We start from the raw sequence: 21,808 nt of genomic DNA on the forward strand, positions 1-21,808 counted from the left end.
ACGAGTTTGTGGCCAGGGTCCAGGAACTGCTTTGCTGAAGTATGTCTTAATTCAGAAACAAAGTAAACTACAGGGAAAAAATCACCAAAAACTGAAATCTGTAGAACACGGAGAAAGTCCCATCCATGCATGATGTTAGCTCACCTTTTGGCACAGTGGTAGACATTGGTCAGGAGAAACATAAACACGACCTCCATTCATCACCGACAGTGTGTGTGTGTTGATGTGTGTGTGTGTGTGTGAGTGTTATCATTATGGTTAATCATTCTTTAATGTCTGTATTTGAATGTGATAAACAGTGAAATCTGTGTTCGTAATTTTTTTTTTGTGGATAAAAGTGGGTGCATTATTGATATATTTGGGTTTTTAAATTTGTTATAATGCAAGTGGATGGAGTATGAATGGGAGCTGCACGAGACGGTGGAGGAATAGGGAGAGAGTGATTTGGGGTAGAGGAGGACGTTGGAGATGTTATGTGATAAAGAAAAATATCTGATATATTTTTGTTTGTAGGGATTTTTTGTTTGTTTTTTTGTTTTTGTACACTTTGGGTGTGCTATATGTTTTTATAAATTGATGTATATGAAACACTATTTTACCATTGTGCTATCTTGTCATCCACAAGCCAAATTTCCTTGTATTTTTCACAAGTCAATCTTCATTGCATTATTTATGAGGACATTAAAATCATTTGTTTAATTGACTGTGATTGATTGAAGTAAGAGAGTACTGACAAAAACACACAAGGAAACACACAGCAATCATCTATTCCATAACTAATGAAAAACCAGACACACAAGCACTGGAATGCAAAATATTACAAAACACCAGTAACGTTCAAAAGAAAGATTTATTATTCTGCTATGTGACTTGTGATGCAATGTCTTGTTATAATTTGCCATGTTTGTTTTCAAAGTTGGACCCATCTGCATGTTCTGATGGATGATATACAGTGTGTGTATGTGTGAAAATATCTATGTGTATGTGTGTGCATGTGTATGTGTGCATATGTATATATATTACATATATATTATATATATATATATATAATCTATTTTTATTTTTCATTTTTTTTAGCTGGAAATATTGTAATTGTGAAACGCTTTGAGCAAAATCATTTGATTAGGCACTACAGATAAATAAACTTGATTTTATGATTTTATTATTATTACTGTCATTATTATTATCATTATAACATTGTGGACAGGACTTGATGAATAGTCAGGAAGGGAGGGGTGGTGGGGGTGGTCGTAGATGTGGGTGTGTCCTTCGAGCCTGCGCAGTGGAGTTTTCAGGTGAAGCACAGTGCACACAGTACTGGCCCCACCCCATTACACCCAGGTTCATCTGTAATGGCCCCAGCAAGCTAGGACGGTGGCCATCAAGGTCTGCCAGTCACACGTTTTAAGTCAGACTGTCCATGTCCAACATATATAAGGATCACCTGCCACGGATGTCGAGCACCATCTACCTAGCTATTTCACCCCTTAGGTGCAATGGGGAAAAAAAGGAAAAAGTAGAAAGATGTGTTTCAAGTAACAAATCTATATCTAGATCAATCAGGCAAAAACTGAGAAAACGCTCTAGAGATATACAGCTCTAGATCAAATGTGAGGGTAATACCATATCACTGAATGTATAATAACTCCTCTTCCCCCAAAAAAAACATTCACTCCTGGTTTGTTTGTTTTTTCGTTTGCTTGTTTTTTTGTGTGTGTTTTTTTCCAGTTGCTTGTTTTTGTTTTGCTTTTTTTTTCAGTTACACTGGCACCAGTGAACCACTGTGATATTTTGGCCCTGAAAACCTTCCCCTTCCTAGAATCTTTTCTCATGTCATAAACATACATTTATCATTTGTCTTATTTCTCTTTCCTCACCAGCCTGTACTTACTGCTTGAAGCCCAGATCGACTGTGATCATCATATCAGGGTTATCAATACAAAACAAAGACCTGCACAACAAAACAGAGTTCTCACAAAAAACATCACATCGACAAACCCATGTGTTTCTGTTATGACATAGCACAACAGCAGCAAAAAAAACCCCATAATATTCTGCCATCCAGACATTCAAATGTAACATTCATCACACCACTACAAACCAGACTCCAGAACTGGCAACCAATACCCTACCAAGTATTTTTACTATCTCACTACCTTGTCACTAACAGTAGAGCACAGTAGCAAACATGTCAAGGTGAAGCATAGGAACTGGACGCTGTGAAAAAGTACTGGTAAATGGATTAGCAAAGTAGAAAGGATGAGACAACAGAAAGAAAGAAAGAAAAAGAACAAAGGGAGAATGACAGAAAAGAGAAACCTTCAGAGGAAGAAAGAGATGTTATTTTTAAAATGAATGCCCACCCCTCAACTTCCATCAGCATCCCAACGATGGATTCTTTGGTTTAACATGCTCGCCATGAATGCAATTTTACAATTTTAAGATATTACATATACCAAGCTACAGACATATTTTTCATCTTGATATATGTAGAACGTTTTTTTTTCCCTCCTACAACTACAATCTCAGAGAGGTGGTTGTTATTTTTTCAACCCTACCATGTCCATGTCACATCATACCAACATACTTATCTTGATACTTGGATACCAAATCAATCGAGCATTTGTTAAGAGTTGACTTTTTTTCTTCTTTTTTTTCTTTTTTTTTTTTAAACAATTTAAGGGCTTGCGCCATTAAAAGTAAAGTTGTTCAGAAGCTGGGGTCTTTTTAAATGAGCATTTTATAATGTCCCACTTCACTTTATATGCACCCTCTTTTCTTGCTGCTTTGCAGCAGCCGTTTTCTTCATCATCTGCAGCCTCTTGTTGGCAGAGGCCATCGTGCTGCCAGACATGGATGGCTGCTTCCCACCGCCATTCCCACTCCCACCACTTTTAGAACTGGAGGAGGAGGAGGAGGAGGAGCTGGACTTCTCCCCCTTGGAGGACTCTTTGGAGGACTTGGAGCCATCCTGGCGGGAGGAGGAGGAGGAGGTCTTGTCACTGCCGTCCTTGTGGCTGGGCTTGGTGGGCTCCGTCTTCCACCCGGTCAGCAGGGCCTTGGACTCGGCCTTGGTGGAGCCCTTGGTCAGGTTGGCTGCCAGGCTGGCCAGGCCCTTGAAGGGCTGGCTGCTGGAGGACGCCGGGGGCTCTTTTGAAGGTAGCTACAAGGAAAACATATGTTTTTTGTTTGTTTGTTTTTTAAGTAAGAATTGTGAATGACAATTCTCTAACTTAAATTGAGGGCAGTTCTCAAGCCTTCTGGGGCTCTTTCAAAGGCAGCTGCAAGGAAACATACTTTTTTTTTATAATTTAAAAGTAAGAATTGTGGACGACCACTCTCAAACTTACAAATTGTGGGCAGTTCTCAAGCCTATCAGTCAATTTCTACACTTGAAAAGCAAACATTTTTTTTTTTTTCACTTTAAGAATTGTGAACAATGTCTCAAACACTCATTGTGGACAATTCTCAGATTCATTTAATAGTTAAATTCCCATGCTCTAATCCCTTCTGGGTTTTGTTTGTTTGTTTGTTTTTTGTTGCTGTTTTTTAAATTGTATTTTAATCTCATTCTCACTACAGTCTCGGGCATTACTTTAAATGCAACTGTGCAGAGACATGTCTTTTTTTCTCTATTTTGTTTTTTGTGGGTTTTTTGTTTTGTTTGTTTGTTTTTTTGATGCCCCATCCTCTGCATCTCTGAGTGACAGAAGTCTCATGGCAGTAAAACCAAACTCCCCATACACAGCTCACTTACACTGTTCTGTCACAATGCGTGAACAAGCATTTCACAGGCATCTATACACGTCACACAGCCATGAAGCCAGCCACAGGAGAAGACCCTGCACTATTCCTGGCCTTTTTAAAGGCAACATTAAAGGTGATATTAAATATAGCAATCAATCAGTACATCTTTATTAAACCATTTAGGAAATAAGACTGTACATTCACAAGACCCATGTTCTACATTCCACACAACTATTCAAAAAATGCAAACCACAAAAATAAACAGTAGACAAATACGACTGCAAGAGCCACAAGTCACAATAATCATCATGACATCATCACCACTCCAAATGCACCATAAAGTATTTATTGTCAGATATGTATACACGGCAATTTCAGTGTCAGATTAAAGGAGATGTCAGAACATGCAGACTGATCCACATATGCTACACTACATCTACTGTAAAAATTGATTTTAAAAGTTTTAAAAAGGTAGAAACCTGACTTTCGCATAAACCCAAAGCACCGATCAGGGCTTGAGGGCATCTAAAGCCAAAGTCATCTCCAAGTACATTAAAAAAGGAAACTCACTTTCTTCTCCGTGCGTTGGAACGGCTGGGCGGTGGTGAGAGGATCAGCAGACTTGCTGCTGCTGGCACTGGACGATTCCTTGACGGAGGGAGATGAGGCTGAGGCTGGCTTCTGCTTGGACTGTTTCTGACTCTGAATAGCATGCTGAAGTATGGATCAAACACATTAACCTTCACTTAGCATCAACACAACGCTTCCATCCAGGGCAGACTTTGCAGAGTATTCTCTTTTCGAAAGGTTCTGGCAGAGTCAGGAAATATAATCCTGTTTGGGATTTTTTTTCTTCTTCACTTTCTTGTTTCAACTCTTATGAAAAAAAACTGGATTCCAGAGCACAATGCATATCAAAAACTAATGACAAGTTGATTTATACTGATGTGAAAATTAAAAAACCAAAAAAAACTTCCAGTGTAATTTACTGACAGAGATTGAAACAGTTACAGAAATACTGTTTGGACAAGGGGGATAACACTTCCGCTCACACCTATGTTCATGACATGATATGCTGCCTATAAAGATGATTCTCACTGACAGCTATAATAAAATGTCTATTTTAGATATAAACAAACAAACAAATGCACTTACCATTTTCTTCATGGTCTTGGCACATTTGTTGCAGTACCACACAAAGCGAGGATCTGTGATGTCACCCACCACCGGAGGCTTGTGGCATTCCTGTCAACATGTAGCAAGAGAAAGAGGCCCCATGCTCATTTGAACAAAACACAATATTTCATGTATGGAATGCAGATAAATCTAAGACGTCATAAAAGTTTAAAAAACAAAAAAAAAAAAAAACCTTTTGTCAAGATTCCCTGGGTTTTTTTTTTCCTGTTTTGTTCATGACGTGGTTCTTTCCCAAAAGAAATTGGCAATAGCTTTTTTAATAAATTTTCAAACATTGTCTGTGCTGGTCTCTACTTCAGTTATACATGTAAGGTGATGATGAATGTATACAATGGTTCATGGCTTTTGTTGCATGAACACTGCAGTCAATCATGTTTTACAGGTGTTTTTTCATTCAAAGGCAAGTCTGCACATACATCCAGATGTGGGACTGAAACATGTCATTTTAATCAAATCCCAACAGATTCTTGTCCAGCTCAAGCATAAAGTGCACTCATGTTAATTATAATCTGTCTTGCTCCCAGATCTAAATAACGAATCTGCTAAAGTACAAATTAAAATATAAAGCATCAACTGATGCACGGGCAGGAGTGACTGATGCTAGCAATACTGAAAAGATAGCTGCAAGGGTTATGGGGCCATTTCCAATAATGTTACAAAGCGGAATAAAATCATAAACTGCAAATAAGAAAATCTGTAAAATATAGAACTATTCCCACCCATGTCAGTGCAGCAACTCAGAATTAGGTAAACAAAGAAACATGTGTATGAAAACATCAATATTTCCATGATACATTTATATATTTTAATAAGAAATATTTCAAAAGTAAACTTCTTTAAACTGATCTTAAAAACATAGAAATCTGGCTTTCAGAGGGTGAATCTTTACACAGAAAGGGCAGGCACAAGATCTGATGACTGACAAAAAACAAAGGTTAGGGGCCTAAATGTACAACAGTTAACAAATAATCAAAACAGAACAGATAACAAGGAGTGGGGAATCTTCAAAACACAACAAATTCATTTACAGTGTAAAATCATTAAAAGACATAAAAACAAATCAGAAAAAAAAAAACACTATCATTTCCTGCATCAAATACTTAATTCTAAATATTTACTGGAATATTGAAATTCTGTTGATGATTATTATTTTCCACAATCTCTTTGGAAGACACACCATTTGGTCTTCAGTTGTGTCAGAAGATGTCATGCTGGAAGAAAATAAATCAAATGCATTCTGAGCTAACTGTATATTTGTTTTACTGTACTGTCTGTGTTTTCATCATTGTCACATTTTGTTGAGACTAAGCTCATCATTGATGGAGTTCACACTATTACTCCAAATAAAATGTATGTGTTATAGTATGTATATATATATATATATATATATATATATATATATATATATATACATATAAAAGTATATACATTTGACAAAAAGCAGTATCATTACCTGATGATAAAGAGCATGGCATTCCTGGCATTCTACCAGCTGATTTTTCGGTGTCATATCAAACTTACTGGAAAATAAAAACAAAACAAACATTCCATGGTTATAAAACACTGTACTGACTAATATCACCAAAAAAGAGGAACATGACTTGTATTTTCAAGAGTTTAGACTTCTATGTATTGATCAAACATATAACACACACACACACACACACACACACACACACACTCACAGATATAAGGCTAAATATTACTATTCATTATGCATAGACTGATTCCTGTCAATCTAACATGCAGTCAACTATCTTGAAATTATGGTGGAACATGGCTACAAAATGCTTTTGTGCATAAAACATATATATACTGCTTCATCAGCTGTAAATCAGCAATGTACATCCTCAGAATGTTTGTTGCGCATGTATCAACTTCCAATCAATGAATCATCATTTAAGAGCAAATATTTCATTTGTTTACATTTTGCTTTCACTTGTAAAAGTTGTATTGCTTCCATCCTCTTAAAGCCTGAACCGGACTATAAATGGCGGGCGATTTGAATCAAGCCAGTTTCTCACCAGAGTCTGACACTGTGACGTCGGTGAAGGTTTATTCAAAATAAAAGCCTAATAAAGCTACGGTTTGGCTTCATTTATGGCAGAGAGCGAGATTTGCCTAGCAGCTTCCAATCTAGACCTGAATTGACTTTGGAAAGTACAAAATGTGTCAGCTACACGTAATACAAAATTTGAATGCAGAGAAAAGGGGCGCAACCGAAACCTTGCTCTCGGGAGTTAAGACTTTAAGATTTTCTTCAACAGAAACCACAGAACAGTGCAAGATTTACTATCTAGTAAAGAAACATTAATTTTTATAAATATGCAAATGAATCAGAGGCTCTCTTCCCATCTGACGCTGACGAGCACAATGAAAAAAATTTTTTTGCCAATAAGGATGATTCCTGCTGCCTCAGTTTATCTGTTACATTATGAACAAGAGTCACCTATGACAGACTCAAGCCATTTCAAGTTATCACAGTGCTGACCAATATCAATCGAATAAAAAGCAAATCCAATCATTTGGTACTTTTCTCTGAGCAAAGCATGGGAACATAATCATGATAACTCAATGGTTCAATAAATATAATAATATACATATGATATACAATATATTTATATTGTGTGTGTGTGTGTGTGTGTGTGTGTGTGTGTGAGAGAGAGAGAGAGAGAGTGTGTGTGTATGATTTCTTAAGTCTCTATTAATATGAGAACAAATGATACTTTGTTTCAGCAGCTTGTATATTTTCTTGAGTTTCTGTCAATATAAGAAAAAAAGGTTACTTTTTCCTTTTTGTTTTTGCAGTTTTAATTCTTTTTTTTCTTTCTCTTTAGTTCTTACCTGCATACTTGACAGCAGACACCCAGACCAAAGGCAAAGTCATCAGCATTCATGGATTTGTCATCCTCTTCCGTGCTTTCCTCCGACTCCATTTCCTCCTGCAGAGCACGCTCCTTCTCTCGCTCCAGCTCTTTCTGCTTCTCCCGCTCTTGTCGCTCCCTCTCCTTCTCCTGTTCCCTCTTCTCTTTCTCTTTTTTGTACAGCTTCTCCTTTTCACGTTCTCGCTCTCTTTCCCTCTTCTCTTCTTTGGAAGGAGAGGGTGTGTCATGCTTGGATTTCTTTGGTTCACTAGTCTCTTGTTCGTTCATTTCTAACTTTAACTGAAAAAAGATGAACAGCTATCTGGTGAACAGACAATGTGACAGTGTGTTAGTCTTATCAATGAATAAAAAGGGGTGAATTGGCTAAAAGGTCTTCAGGACCAGAGAAACTTTCTGAACAGATGTTTCATATATTACACATCATCATGATCATGCACTTCTTGATCCAACAGGAAGCATGTAAGACATGAAACACTGGTCACAAAAAGAAGAGTATAACATGTATCAATCATGGGTCACAGGTTTCTATTATCCTAAGGGCCTTTTACTGTTTTTGACAGCTTTGAACAATGTTTTTTGATTGAACCTTTTACTGTTTTTGATGACTTAAAAGCATCTTTTCAAGTTCCATTTGATTTCAACATTGACAACAGTTTTCTCCAAAGAAAACAAACAGTACCTTGAGTAAGACTGAATTACATTAAACTTTTTGAAGTAGCTGGGCGTTGATCCTCAATCAATACAAAGCTCAGTGCTTCTCAGAAATCCCAACGAAAATGTCAATGAACATCATCAGTAATCGTTACATATGATAATTTTGGTGTGAGTTTGTTGGTAAATTAAAAAAATAGTAGGAGTTCATTGGTAATTTTGGTGGGAGATTTGGCAAATATAGAGTCAGCAGGAGGTGTTGAGGATTATGTGACCAATCAGTGGATCAAGAGTTTGATTCCTGGTAAGACTTCTGTACGTGGTTCTATCAGCCATTAAAGTGCAAAGTTTATGCAGGACAGCAGCAAAAAACAAACTCAAGAATCAAGGAAGGACCGCACAGACTTTCATTGACCAAGAACTGAATGTTACATCCATTAATCATTCGGGACTGATGTCGAGCTGTTCGCTGCAAAACGATCGAGGATTGATGCCAAGCACTGGCCAAAACTTTTAGCATAATGTATACAAGTTGTTGTTGTTTTTACTACACCATGTCATACCCTTACCTTGATCGCTTTTCTTGCAGCGATGGCCTCATCCACCATGGAACGAAGCTGTGATGCAGAATCTTTGGCTTTAGAGTGAAGCAGGCGCAGTGCCTTGACAAACCCAGGATCCAGTTCCAATGTGGCCATTCTGTTAACTGTTTGGAGTTTCTTCACTGTCTGTCTAGCTTTCTTGTCTTGCTGAACTGTTCAGACTACACAGGACAGACAATGTGCAGTTCAATATAGAAAAAATAGTAAATGCAAAACTTGGTGACCTGTTTCTCTATCTCTCTCTCTCCACCTATATATCCTCACATATGCAACTAGAGCTTCTCGTAACAGATGGTGCATGCTGGATACTTCCTTTGTTCCCATAAACCACACAACTTAAAACAGGAATATTCCTAATATGATCCATACATGCATATTTTCTGCATTTAATATGTATAAATTAAGGGAGTTCAAGTATTAGCATGTCGACACATCTGTTTACCATGACTGGCAGACTGGAATTATAGTGGAAATGCTTGAGACCATCCTCAGTTTATTTCTCATTCATAGGTGAGTCTCCTAGCTGTTTCGGTATCTTCAACTGCTACCACAGCAGAAGAGGAGAAAACCTCAATGCATCGCCCTCTTTATACGATTCATAATTAAAACAAAAGAGGTGAAATTCCTTTTCGTAATCCCAGCCAAGAAATCTGGTCTCAGTTGATCCTTCAAAATCAAAATTCAAACCATACACGGAAAAATCAACATAAACTTTCTGGGACGTCAACACCTGCCAAAGGATCTTTTCTTAATATTTAAAAGAAGGCAGAGCTCTCAAGAGTACTACCTGCTGGTGCTATACTCAAACTAAGTATTGCCAGTATAATATGATTATATATCGAGATCAAGATCAAGAAAATCTCCACCCTCAACCAACCGATTCCTGCCGGGATCGACCATTACAACGCACCCAAGTTCTACAGGCAACCGAGGACACGGACTCTGAATCCCAGCTCCACTTCAGTGCGATAGAGAACTTAGTGGATTAAACGGCACAACCTCACCTCATACTCACCACAATTCCTGTACAACGAGGTATTCTAAAATCCAAAATAAATGTTATTATATGTTGTCAGTGGGTAGAAAAGAGTCAACATGAGGCCTTACAGGGGAGGTAATTATAAGTGGACAAATTTCGTGCAAAAGACCATTCATTTCTCCAAACACCACGTATTTCACCGAGAGGGAGAGAGAAAGGTTGGGGGTCGCCACATTCTTTTTTCTGTCTCAGGAGTTGTGAAGTGTATGTTGTCGTAATTACTCTCAGACGAAAGTCACAACCGCAATGCCCTCATAATTATCTGAATTGTCCCCCACCCACCCCCGGTACTCTGAATCCGAGAGTCTTTTGATGGGTTCGATCTCAGATTCGGTGACTGCAAGGTAGATTAAGAGAGTAAATCGTTTATTTTCCGATCATCTAGATATGAACAAATTGCAGTTAGATCTGCTTGTGTCTAAACAAGTCCGTGCTATGCGCACTGTGCAGAAGACTGATAACTCGACTGATCAGAGATAAACTTGTGCAGTGGACACATGTTAACTGAAGATCGAGATGAGTCCCATACGCAATCATTCTTTATCAACAATACGGCAAGTGTGTGTAAAAACACGAACATTCCCACTGATGACATGTGCACCCCCACGTACGTATAGTCGTGCGTGCACCCCCGGCCGAAAAAGTGAACTTGACGATGGACATGGAGTCAGTTGCCGCAGCTCAGGCCACTAATTACCGGCGCGGTAGAAAGACTGATGAACTGCACTGAAAACTGACACACACACACACACACACACACACACACGCACAGATTTTCACATAAAAAATATATATGTGTACATGTGTGTCACAGTGTACTCAGTGATGTGTGTGTGTGTGTGTGTGTGTGCCGGTCACGGTTTGTGTGTCAGTGTGTGTGTGTGTGTGGGGGGGGGGGGGGGGGGGGGGGGGGGGGGGTCAAGGGGTGTGCACGGTGTGTGTGTGTGTGTGTGTGTGTGTGTCACGGTGTGTGTGGGCTCGTGTACTCGTGTACTGACGTTTATGTATATTTCAGTGGACCTGCCGGTGCATTTTTGTTTGTGCTTTCATGTCTGTGAAATTGCATGTTTGTTGCATATTATATCTCAGTGTTATGTGTGTGTGTGTGTGTGGCTGGGGGGGGGGGGACTCGGATGGGGGACCGGGGGATCTCAGTCAGTATACCGTGGGGGAGGGGTGGGGGGGCGGGGGGGGGGGGGGGGGAGGAGGGGGGGTGCTTGGGGCTGGCGGCTTAGCCGGTGACGTCAAGTTGAATTGATATTGTCGTATCAGCGCTTGGACCAATAAAGCACTGAGCTGCCGAATGCTTTTATGCATCCCATCATCTTCATAGGACTTTATCATTTTTTTTAAATATCATTATTATTAATCAGTATTAGTACTAGTATTATTGTCATGTACTCTTCTTGAAATTTTCAGTTGTTATTCTTCAGTGCTGCTAGCAACCCGGCATCACTATGTTAGATACATGCGTTCTGAACCACTCCTCACAGTCCGTTGCGACGATAGTCACACTGACCACTGTCAGTCTTGACGTATATCCTCACGGCAGTGTTGCTGCCGCCAGATATTCTCCTGCATCATGGCGACTCAAGATCAAACAGTGCCGGACGGCTTCAACTGTCTCAGTGCATGCAGTTTCTTCAATGTGAAACACAAAACAGGCCTAATAGAGGCCCATATAATTGAATATTGCTGCTCTGTGTGGATGCCACAATAGGAAATTAGCACAGTTCCTTTTGTCCAGTCTGGGATTGTATTTGTGTGTTCATTTTTTGCGTTGTTGTTTTGTTTTTCATTTACTTATTTATATCATATATCATTATCACTATTATCATTATCATCATCATCATCATTATTATTATTATTATGATTTTACCGAGGTGACTTTTTTCTTTGGTTTTATTGTAACTGTAGTCACTTTCGGCAGAAAGTCCTTGCAGCTTGATCTCGGTAAAACGACATCAAAGGGAAACAAATCACAAAGTCAGACGTGCAAGTATGGAGCAAGACGACACGATGGATGATCCTGTAGTACACGAGGTAAATTTCACTTCGTAATCCAGTATTCATTTTGAGATGTGAGAACACATATCATTCGCTCTGAGTTTTTAAAAATTCAAGTTATTCCTGTGCACTACAAATCGGATTTGTATCATTATATCTTTTGTCGTGTCTGGTGTGAAAAGTCAGAAAACTGACTCGTTCATTTGTGCCGAACCACTTGATGTTGCCTTTTAAAACTTACAACATGAAGTAACGTCTAAACTGCTTTCATCCATGTGTATTTAATCACTGATGAAGGTGCAGTAATGTATGTGCTGTTTAGTTTAGACTTTGAATTTACCATCCATTTGTGCACCAAGTTTGCGCCATTGCACCATACCATTGATGATTACAAACCGCTTACACCAGCCCATTTTTTTTTTTTTTAAAGGGTGTTTGTTTTCTTTCATTCATCGTGCTAATGGAAGGAATCACTGAACGTATACTAACAACCAGTTCAGAGCACGAAACTCATAATCAAGTTATTTTCCGATCTCCCAGGTCAACATATTTGCAGATCTGCTACTGTTCTAGTGCCTGCCCCCCCCCCCCTCCTCCCTCATGTGTATGCGCATGCAGAAGATCTAATATTCACATTAAAGATCCTGTAATTTAGGTCAGTGTTCAATGGGTTATGGAGACATGAAAATACCCAGCATGCATCAGTTATGACAGAATCATCGGCAAGTCGATGTTGGTTGTGTAACGGAAAGAAGAAAGAAGAAAATGACATATGATGCCACGGACGTGAGGTTAACATTGAAATTCAGAACTTTCACAACTGATACTGATGATAGGGCCGACGGGGATAAATAACCAGGGTATAAGGGGATAGGGGATATATAGATCTGACGTCATTGTTGATAACCTGGACCTCCAAATAATCGAAGATGTGCAGTGAGAACCACTGAACCAGGTACAACTCTGTCAGAGTAAAGAGCTATTTTACAGTGTAGATGTGGTCAGGCCTTGGGAGCCTACTACTACTAGGTGCTGCAGAAACAAACAAACAAAAAAAAGGTGTTAGGTTGCCAGAAGGCCACAACCTTGCACTGCTGCAGAGTCACACAAGTGGTGTTCATTCATATCTGTTCTGATTCAGCATACACAGGACACCACCTACTAACCCCTTACAGACAACACTAATTTTAAGTGGTAGAACCAGGCTTTGTGTCCTTGAGTTGAGACCATGAACATTTACTCTGACAGTTCTTGAAACTGCTGACACAGTGACAGTGACTCCAAAGTCTTTGGCAGGACTCTTCTTAATTATGGAAATGATGGGGAAATCAAAGCTGAGGTCACAGTGAGAGAGAAGCATGAAAGATCACAAGTTGGGTTTTTTTGGGGTTTTTTTTTGTGCTTTTCTTTTTGATGATGGGTGATTGATTATATTTTTTATAGTGTAATGGTGGCCTAGCAGTTTTTTTGATGATGGGTGATTGATTATAGTGTAATGGTGGCTTAGTGGTAACAAGTTCACCTAGGAAGTGAGAATCTGAGCTTACTGGTTCAAATCCCACACTCGCCAGTATTTTCTCCCCCTCCACTATACCTTGTGTGGTGGTCTGGACACTAGTCCTTCAGATGAATGATAAACAGAGGTCCTGTGTTCAGCTTTCAATTAGCGTAAATATAAAAGAACACAAGGCAACAAAAGTGTTGTCCATGGTAAGCCTTTGTAGAAATATCCACACTGAGAGGAAAACAAATTTATACATTAGCAGGCAGAAGAATAGAAAAAAAAAGGGTGGTGCTCTTTTTGTAGCAATTCGCTCTCTGTAGAGAGAGCTACCTGAAGTTCAGATAGAGATCTGTTGTGACAGAAGAGTAACACAATACAATACAATACAAAACAATACAATACAATACAATACAATAATGATGATGATGATACTACAAAAGAAATAACTTATAAGTACAATATTTTGAAGACCATTTAAGTTGGAGTCACATAATAAGGTTGTACAACATGCTTTCTTTCATTTTGCATCTGGCATTGACCAGGCCTGAGAATTACAGACGTCTGCAGTGTTAGGAAATTTCAACAACACACAAAGACGCATTGTGAAGGGATGACCTTTATCAGTTTATGGTTTGATTGTGTGGTCCCTGTCTTCCCATTTGAGCCTGTAGCACACCCACCACCAAATCCTACTTCCAGTCGGGCTTAAACCAGCATCCTCCAACTCCCAGCCATCAGTCCGCAATACCAACCATTTCACCAAGGCAGCTGGTGTAAACTTGACTTTTCATTTTCTTTTGCAGATTGATGTCTACCTGTCCAGAAGTTTGGCTTCTAACTTGTATGTATTGCAGGTAGGTGTTCAGAGCTGCTTCTTCCTCCCCTTATTTCTTTTCCTTCTTACAGACTTTTTGTTCTCATGGGTGAGAGTGTTTTGGTGTAATTCAAATTTCTTTATGGACATTTTGGCAATTTTTTTTTCCTTTATTTTCCTTTGTTTAAGTAATAAGACTCACAATTTGATTAAAAGACAAGACTACTGGACACCAGCTGCAAATATTCCAGTTTTACAAAAACTCAAGTCATTCCCACTCATGTGTTCTTTAGATAGCTGTCAGTAAGAAGACCCCCTCCTACCTCCCCCTCCCTCTTCTCCTCTTACCCATGCACACACACACACACACAAAAAAAAAATCAGCCCTTTGGTTACAAAATCTTTCAACAGCATGTTTCTGTGTGAAAAGCACTATCCAGTGCCAACTTTTTAAAATGATGCTGTCAGTCACAGGCTTCAGTTCATGTCAAAACAACACAGTGATGTTGTTCACTTCAAACTTGGTCAGGGGGCAAAGGTAAGTCATTGTTCTATTGGCAGGAAAGTGGCTGCAGCTGTCAAGCTTTGCTACACTGTGAAAAAAATTAATGGTCTTATCAGCATGACCCCTTGATGTCAACAAAAGTTACCTATGGCGGTGCACTATCCAGTCAACAAAAGTTGCCATTGGTAGTGAAAGAGTTGATTAGATTTAAAGCAAACAGCAGATTGTTGATTTGTGTGCTATTTTGGAGGTTTATCTGCTGAATTGTCAATACCTGTCACTACAGTTGGAATTGTTAAATGTAGTATGGTGGAAAAAAACAACAGAAGTCTGACTTTTTTTTTGTTTTTTTCAGATTCATGGATACAAATCTGTTTTAGTTTCCAAATAAACTACAAATATCAGTTTGTCAGAATTCAACCTAATTATCATTATCTGTATGTACAGGAAGATGAATACTGAATAGTGTACATATTGAACCATGCACTATGTCCTCTATCCAGCAAAAGGATTGAGAAGTAGACTTGAGTATGGATGTAAAGTAATCTGTTACTGCTACTAGTGCCAGCAAGAATTTTGTTCATTAAAAAAATGAAAATCCAGATTGAATCAAAATAATTTTTAAACTGTAACATGAACTTTTTCAATAGACTGATGATTGTGGACACTCAAATGGGAGAAGAAGAGGAAGACTGTTGTTTGAATAAACATGTTTATAATTCATTGTTGTGTATTCTAGATATATTACTATTATTATGAAGTGTTATTTGTTTTCAGATAATTTGTATTTTCATTTGAGACTTGCTATCTGATATTTACTTCTTTTTTTCCTCTCCCTATAATGTGTAGTACCCTCTGCGTCCTGGGACCATGCCATTATGTGACCTGGAGCACACTTGTGCCAGAGTTAAACCGAAACAGAAACTGGTGAGTTCCTTGTCAATGACCTTGATTTAGCCTCACAAATTTGTCTGACATGGATCTGTAGTTTGTCAGATCTTGCTTGATACAATGTTTCTGTTATCATAATAACAGTTATCTGGAAGTGATGGACTGTCTGTGTTGCAAAGTGTTTGTGTTGCAAAGTATTCCATAAGTTAACTTTTACAGTTTAAATCACAGGTTTTGAATTTTATAACAAGATAAGGAAATGTCGACTGCACAAACATGCAAGTGTGTAATCACACTGTTTTGCTGTGTGCGTTTGTGTGTGTCTCAGTGGTAAGTGTGTGTGTGTGTGTGTGTGTGTGTGTCCATGGTAAAATTTTGTATTAGCATTTTTTTCACACTTTCAGCAACACAAGTGGAAGAGAAACAAAATCAGGCATAGTGGTAGACATGTATTGATGTAAAACCTATCCAGCCATTACTGTCATAAAGACACTGCTCATGGATGAAAGTTATAAACTTTATTATACAAATGATATACGCTGCCATTGAAAAATGATTAAAAAGTTATATAAAAGTTATTCAGAATCATCTTAAAAAATGTGAATTTTGTATTATAATGTATTACTGCCTGTGAAATTTGTTTTTATCTATTTGCCTTCTTAAAAAAAAAAAAAGAAAGAAAAGTTTTTGCACAAATTGCAACTTTTCCTGTTGTTTGTTTTGCTTTTCCTGCTGATGTGATGTGAACAAACAGAGTCTGTGTCATATAGGTTGAATTGGGCCTGGCTTTGGACACCAGAAGCCCCAACTACTGCCGGAGCAGAGGGGAACAGTTTGCCGTTAACGCAGGAGGGGGAAACAACTCGGAGGAGGAGCGACGCTACTTCAGAAGGTATTGTAGTTTGGCCATGATTGTCGGGCTTGCTGTTAGTATTAAATACTATTTTTAGCCTTCACTTTCACAAACACAGAGGATATCATGACTTTTAGTTGTACATGTAAGAGACTCCAGATAATGGTTTGCTATGCTTTAAAAAAAAAAAAAAAAAAAAAAAAATATATATATATATATATATATCTTTTTAACATAAACTAATAAAGCCATTAATATCACTGGTCATGGTGCCTGGTGGTTAAAGGGTGGAGATTCTTCTAATCTCCCTGGTCAAAATAAGTGCAGACCTGCTAGAGCCTGAACTCCCATCATGTGTATACACATGCAGAAGATCAAATATGCACATTGAAGATCCTGTAATCCATGTCAGCATTCGGTGGTTTATGGAAACAAGAAAGTGAAGAACATACACGGCATGCACCCTCCTGAAAACAGAGTATTACTGCCTGTATGGCAGGGTTAAAATGGTCATGAATACACATAAAAGCCCACTTGCGCATATGAGTGAATGTGTGAGTTGCAGCTTCTTCTCCTGCTTCTTCTTCTTTGTTCATGGGCTGCAACTCTCTGTTCACTCTATGCAAGAGTTGAAATTTTATCTTGGGAGTCCAAGGCACTCTATTACCGTAATTCTGGGAGGTACCAGACTTCCTTTAGAGGGTCACTCTCAGTCTAAAGCTGCACATTCTTGTCAAATCTGTATTGCTGTTCATCCATAAAGGCAGACTGAAGCTCTGATATGTGTTGTTGTTTTTTTTACTCTTTTTACAAAAGTATTTCTTTTTGAAATATGATAAGAATACTCTTTAGAGACCCTACTGAATGAACATGCAGTGCATATTTTTCTGTTTTCATAGCATCAGGGATACTACGTGTCATTGATGGCTTGTGTTGTTGGCTGACTGGGTGTTTGTTTTGAAGGCTGTGGCTTGATGGTGCACATGTTTTGTTGTGCAGTGGCATGTTGGACACCCAGATTTTGAGGTCAAGGCCATCGCTGATTAACACCGACAGATGTGCCGTGGGACTCTTGAAGGATGGTAGGAACTGTTTGAAAAAAATGATATTTGTCATTTCGTATTTTGATGTGTCTGTGACTTCCTGCACATCTGCAGTATGCATTATTTCTTCTTCTTTTTTTTTTTCCTTGAGTTTGTATTTCCATGCACATGTTTGTATGCGTATTTCCATGCACATGTGTGTGTGTGTGTGTGTGTGTGTGTGTGTGTGTACTTTTTTTAATGTACATGTGTTTCTTTCATCGTCTTTATCATGATTATGATGATAATCTGTATTGTTGTTGTTGCTGCTGCATTTGCAAGGGCAGATTGGAAGATGAGGCAATGCCTAAAATCTTTATCATTGAACTTTTGAAGAATAACGTTTTTGAGTCTTGAGCCTTTCTGTTATATGTAACCATCTATGACATTTAAATGACTGCTGTCTTGTTAGTGAATATCATTAACAACAGATGCTTGTAACCTTTTAGTTACTAATTAAAGTCAGTTTGTTACATATTTTTAGCAGGCAGTATTTCTTTTATTACTATAATTGGCACACATTTGTTCTACTGTAGCCTTCAAGATGTTTGTTATTTGTTGAATTCTTTTTCCTTTTACTTAAGAAATTGCTACATTGCATGCGTTTGTCCAGTCATTGCGAGGCACGCAAGCACAATTTAGATACATAAAAATTGTATTTCCTTTCCAGTATTCTTCAGGTATTTTGTGTGGCACATACATATATCTAGATATAAGATATTTCCAGAATATTAGTGTAAGTCATTTCCAGAAATGATGCATTACCAGCAGTCATGATTCAACACATTCTTGTCTTTAATGTGTTTACAGAATTCCCCAGTCATTGGCATAGGGCTGAGGAACCTAACAAGCCGACCAGTGATAAGAATTCTACACTTTTTTTTCTTTCTTTTTTTGTCTGTCTTTTCCAGATGAACTGCACTTGACCCCAGTGCATGCCCTAGCTCAGATGTTCCCCACGTTTGATTACCTGGACATGGCAGATGCCAAGACGAAGGCAGACGCAGCAGCCAGAGAGGGGGCTGGGGGTAGGTAGCTTCACACCCATGAAAAACGTGTGTGGTGCTCGTGTGGATTTGGAAATACCACACACACACACACACACATACACACACACGTGCACGTGCACATGCACACACACACCATGTTCAGAGTATAAGTTTTGTAGGGAATTGTTTCACCTTTTGCTCTGGGGTTTCATTCTTATTCTTAATTCCTTATGTTCTGTGTATCTTTCTTTTTCTTAAAAAAAAAAAAAAAAAAAATATATATATATATATATATATATATATGTAAGTTTGTTTGGGGGAATTGTTTCATTTATGTTCAGTGGTTTCATTCTTATTTCATTTTGATTATTTGCAGTCTGTATATTTTTCTTCCATTACGTTTTTTTTTTTTTTTTTTTTTTTTAATTTAATTCTAATTGTTTGCCTGTTTTCTTTTACCTTGATTGTATTGATTTCATTTTAGTTTAGTTTACTTTTTCGTTTGATTTTACACAGAATAGTCATAAATATGTTTAGAATATGGTAGGCTCCCAAGGGTTGACCGGCGCATTGGGTTTATGTGTAAGTCAGTTATCTGCTTCTGTTTAAATTTTTTCTAATCTTTTAGCATATGTGGTGTAGCATATTTAAATCAGTCCAAGGTTGGGTTGCATGAGGTGATCCTTGCAGTGCTAAGTTTGCTTAGAGTTAAGAATGTTCCTTAGTATATGGAATTTACTGCGGAGTTAGGAACATTCTTAGCAATAAGCAAATTTAACGCTGCTAAGTTTGCTCATGCACCCCCACACCCCCCCTCGCCCCCCCCCAGACACTTTGACGCCTCCTTGAAACTGAAAACTGAAAACTGTTCAGGAGACTCATCGCAGGAGGAGGAAGAGGAAGCAGAGGCGGTGACGATCAAGTTTGCCCCTCAGGAGACAGCAGAGGCCAAAGCCCGACGTATGGCATCGTGTGAATACATCCAGAAGCAGGTGCAGGAGGAGCAGTGGTCTTCCCTGGCCTACTACAATGTAAGTGCACGTGACTGAGCCACCTTTGTTAACTGTATTGTATCATTTTGTATTCTTCTGTATTTCTTTTTTGTCACAACTCATACCTCTGTGTGTGTGAAATTCGGACTGCTCTGCCCCGGAGAGAGCACCACGTCACCACAATGCAGTAATATCTTTTTTTGTTATTGTTTTTGTGTGTTTTTTTGTTCTTGTTGGGGTTTTTTTTTATGTCTGCAGGTGTATTTGTTTGACAATCAAAGAATTTTTCCAGAGAAATTTGTTGGGGACAAGCCCTTTGTTGCTGTGGGTTCTTTTATATGCCTAAAGTTCAAACTGAACACTGGACTTCCATTTATCAACTCATCTGAAAGACAAGCATCCAGACCAGCATTCAAGATGTAACTCTGGAGGGAGGGCGGAGAAAGGATTAAAAAAAACCTGGTTGCTGCGGGACTCGAACTTGTTGACACTCATTGCCCATAAATACCAAAAGGCCACCACCTTTGTGTAATAAATGCTGATAACACTGAAGTTTGACTTGTGGTGGGTTACTTCAGTTTTCGTTTGGTGAGAAATTGTTTCTCTATCATGTCACACAGATGTCTTTTATTTTCAATATAGTGCACTGTTTTAAAATAGTGCTTAAGATATGTTAGTATGTTTTACAGGTTTTTTATTATTATTCATGAACCATATCCATACCTGTATTGATAAATGTGCTTGAAACCACAGGGCATCATTATTATTTTGTGTATTTGTGTGTGCACACGGTTGTCAGTGTATGGCGTACTTGATGCATGTATGTTCAGGGATGAATATCTTTATGGATGAATGACTTTATGGATGAATAACCTTTTGTTGTGAATAAATGATAAAGAGTGGTAACCCTCTCCATGCACCAGGTACACAACTTCAAGTCAATGCTGCTTATGCTACTAAATCAGCTAGCACACAGGTAAATAAAAGGTACACTGGAACAAATTCAAGACACTTCCTGACAACAAGGAAGCTCTGAGCTTGTCCTTATACCAATCATTTAAACATGTGCACACAGCAGCAACTACAGAAGAATTGTGCAAAACACAATTTATTGTGAATAAATGCCACAGATTCCCTGCTGCCTGGGAGGTGTGAGCATCAGTCTGCATAACTATTATTTTTACTGTTATTATTATCCATGTTTCTTCTTCTTCTGCTGTGTTTGTGGGCTGCAACTCCCACGTTCACTCGTATGTACATGAGTGGGCTTTTACGTGTATGACCGTTTTTACCCCACTATGTAGGCAGCCATACTCTGCTTTCGGGGGTGTGCATGCGGGGTATGTTCTTGTTTCCATAACCCACCTAACGCTGACATGGATTACAGGATCTTTAACATGCGTATTTGATCTTCTGTTTGCGTATACGCACAAAGGAGTTTCAGGCACTAGCAGGTCTTTACATATGTTGACCAGGGAGATGGGAAAAATCTCCACCCTTTACTCACCAGGCGCCGTAACCGAGATTTGAACCCAGGACCCTCAGATTGAAAGTCTAACGCTTTAGCCACTAGACTATTGACTCATCTATTATCTATGTTTGAAATGCTGACTGCAGGATGCGGGGGACGTGGAGCAGGAGTTCCAGCTGCTGTATGCAGCACATGGAGGGGAGAAGCAGCAGCAGTTCTTCAGCACGGCAAAGCAGTACCTGGATGCCATGCTGCCCAAGGCTGACAATGATGAAGTGTGAGTGGTGGTGGTCTGTTACTGTTACATGGTCTGGTGGATTGGATGTGGTATGTTGAGACTTTGTGTGTGTGTGTGTGTGTGCATGCGCGTGTGTGCATGTGTGTGCGCGTGTGTGTGCATGTGTATTTGCTTACATGTATGTGTGTGTGTATGTGCGTACGTGTGTGCGTGTCTTTGTGTGTATGTGTGTGTACGTGCATACGTGTGTGTGTGTGTGTGTGTGTGTGTGTGAGTGTATATATGCATGTGTGTATGAATGTAGGGGTGTTCAGTTTGATATGCAGTGTTTTGTTTTGTCT

At 38.8% G+C, this 21,808-nt stretch overlaps 2 protein-coding genes across 6 annotated transcripts in view; one reads left to right on the plus strand and one right to left on the minus strand.

Annotated features, from left to right (window-relative positions):
* Positions 1–1,700: 1,700 nt before the first annotated feature.
* On the minus strand, positions 1,701–10,816 carry LOC143285308 (integrator complex subunit 12-like). Of its 5 annotated transcripts, none has more exons than XM_076592582.1 (7): positions 10,733–10,816; positions 9,050–9,243; positions 7,789–8,108; positions 6,398–6,464; positions 4,903–4,992; positions 4,318–4,461; positions 1,701–3,163 (listed from the first exon to the last, which is right to left on the minus strand). In XM_076592582.1, the coding sequence occupies exons 2-7, from the start codon at positions 9,176–9,178 to the stop codon at positions 2,756–2,758; spliced, it is 1,158 nt and encodes a 385-aa protein (XP_076448697.1). In that variant the 5' UTR covers positions 9,179–9,243; positions 10,733–10,816; the 3' UTR covers positions 1,701–2,755. The 5 variants fall into 5 exon arrangements, with proteins under 5 accessions (XP_076448697.1, XP_076448698.1, XP_076448700.1 ...); XM_076592583.1 differs by having other exon boundaries at positions 10,700–10,813; XM_076592585.1 differs by lacking the exon at positions 10,733–10,816 and adding an exon at positions 10,098–10,217 and having other exon boundaries at positions 4,318–4,449.
* Positions 10,817–12,110: 1,294 nt separating this feature from the next.
* Positions 12,111–21,808, plus strand: part of LOC143285358 (DNA-directed RNA polymerase III subunit RPC5-like) — a 28,925-nt gene continuing 19,227 nt past the window's right edge. Inside the window, exons 1-8 of the mRNA XM_076592586.1 lie at positions 12,111–12,164; positions 14,436–14,486; positions 15,801–15,878; positions 16,613–16,734; positions 17,695–17,777; positions 18,689–18,805; positions 19,640–19,797; positions 21,376–21,506. Coding sequence (XP_076448701.1) covers positions 12,123–12,164; positions 14,436–14,486; positions 15,801–15,878; positions 16,613–16,734; positions 17,695–17,777; positions 18,689–18,805; positions 19,640–19,797; positions 21,376–21,506 — 782 coding nt within the window. The 5' untranslated portion in view covers positions 12,111–12,122. The remainder of the gene's footprint in view (positions 12,165–14,435; positions 14,487–15,800; positions 15,879–16,612; positions 16,735–17,694; positions 17,778–18,688; positions 18,806–19,639; positions 19,798–21,375; positions 21,507–21,808) is intronic.

The sequence above is a fragment of the Babylonia areolata genome, chromosome 1, assembly GCF_041734735.1.
Source record: "Babylonia areolata isolate BAREFJ2019XMU chromosome 1, ASM4173473v1, whole genome shotgun sequence".
NCBI classification, from domain to species: Eukaryota; Metazoa; Mollusca; class Gastropoda; order Neogastropoda; family Buccinidae; genus Babylonia; species Babylonia areolata.

Coding starts and splice junctions, on each gene's coding strand:
- LOC143285308 (XM_076592582.1), bottom strand. CDS start 9,178: ATGGCCACATTGGAACTGGATCCTGGGTTTGTCAAGGCACTGCGCCTG. Junction 4,993..6,397: donor GCCATGCTCTTTATCATCAG/GTAATGATACTG, acceptor ACATGTTGACAG/GAATGCCACAAGCCTCCGGT. Junction 3,164..4,317: donor TCCAACGCACGGAGAAGAAA/GTGAGTTTCCTT, acceptor TTTTCCTTGTAG/CTACCTTCAAAAGAGCCCCC.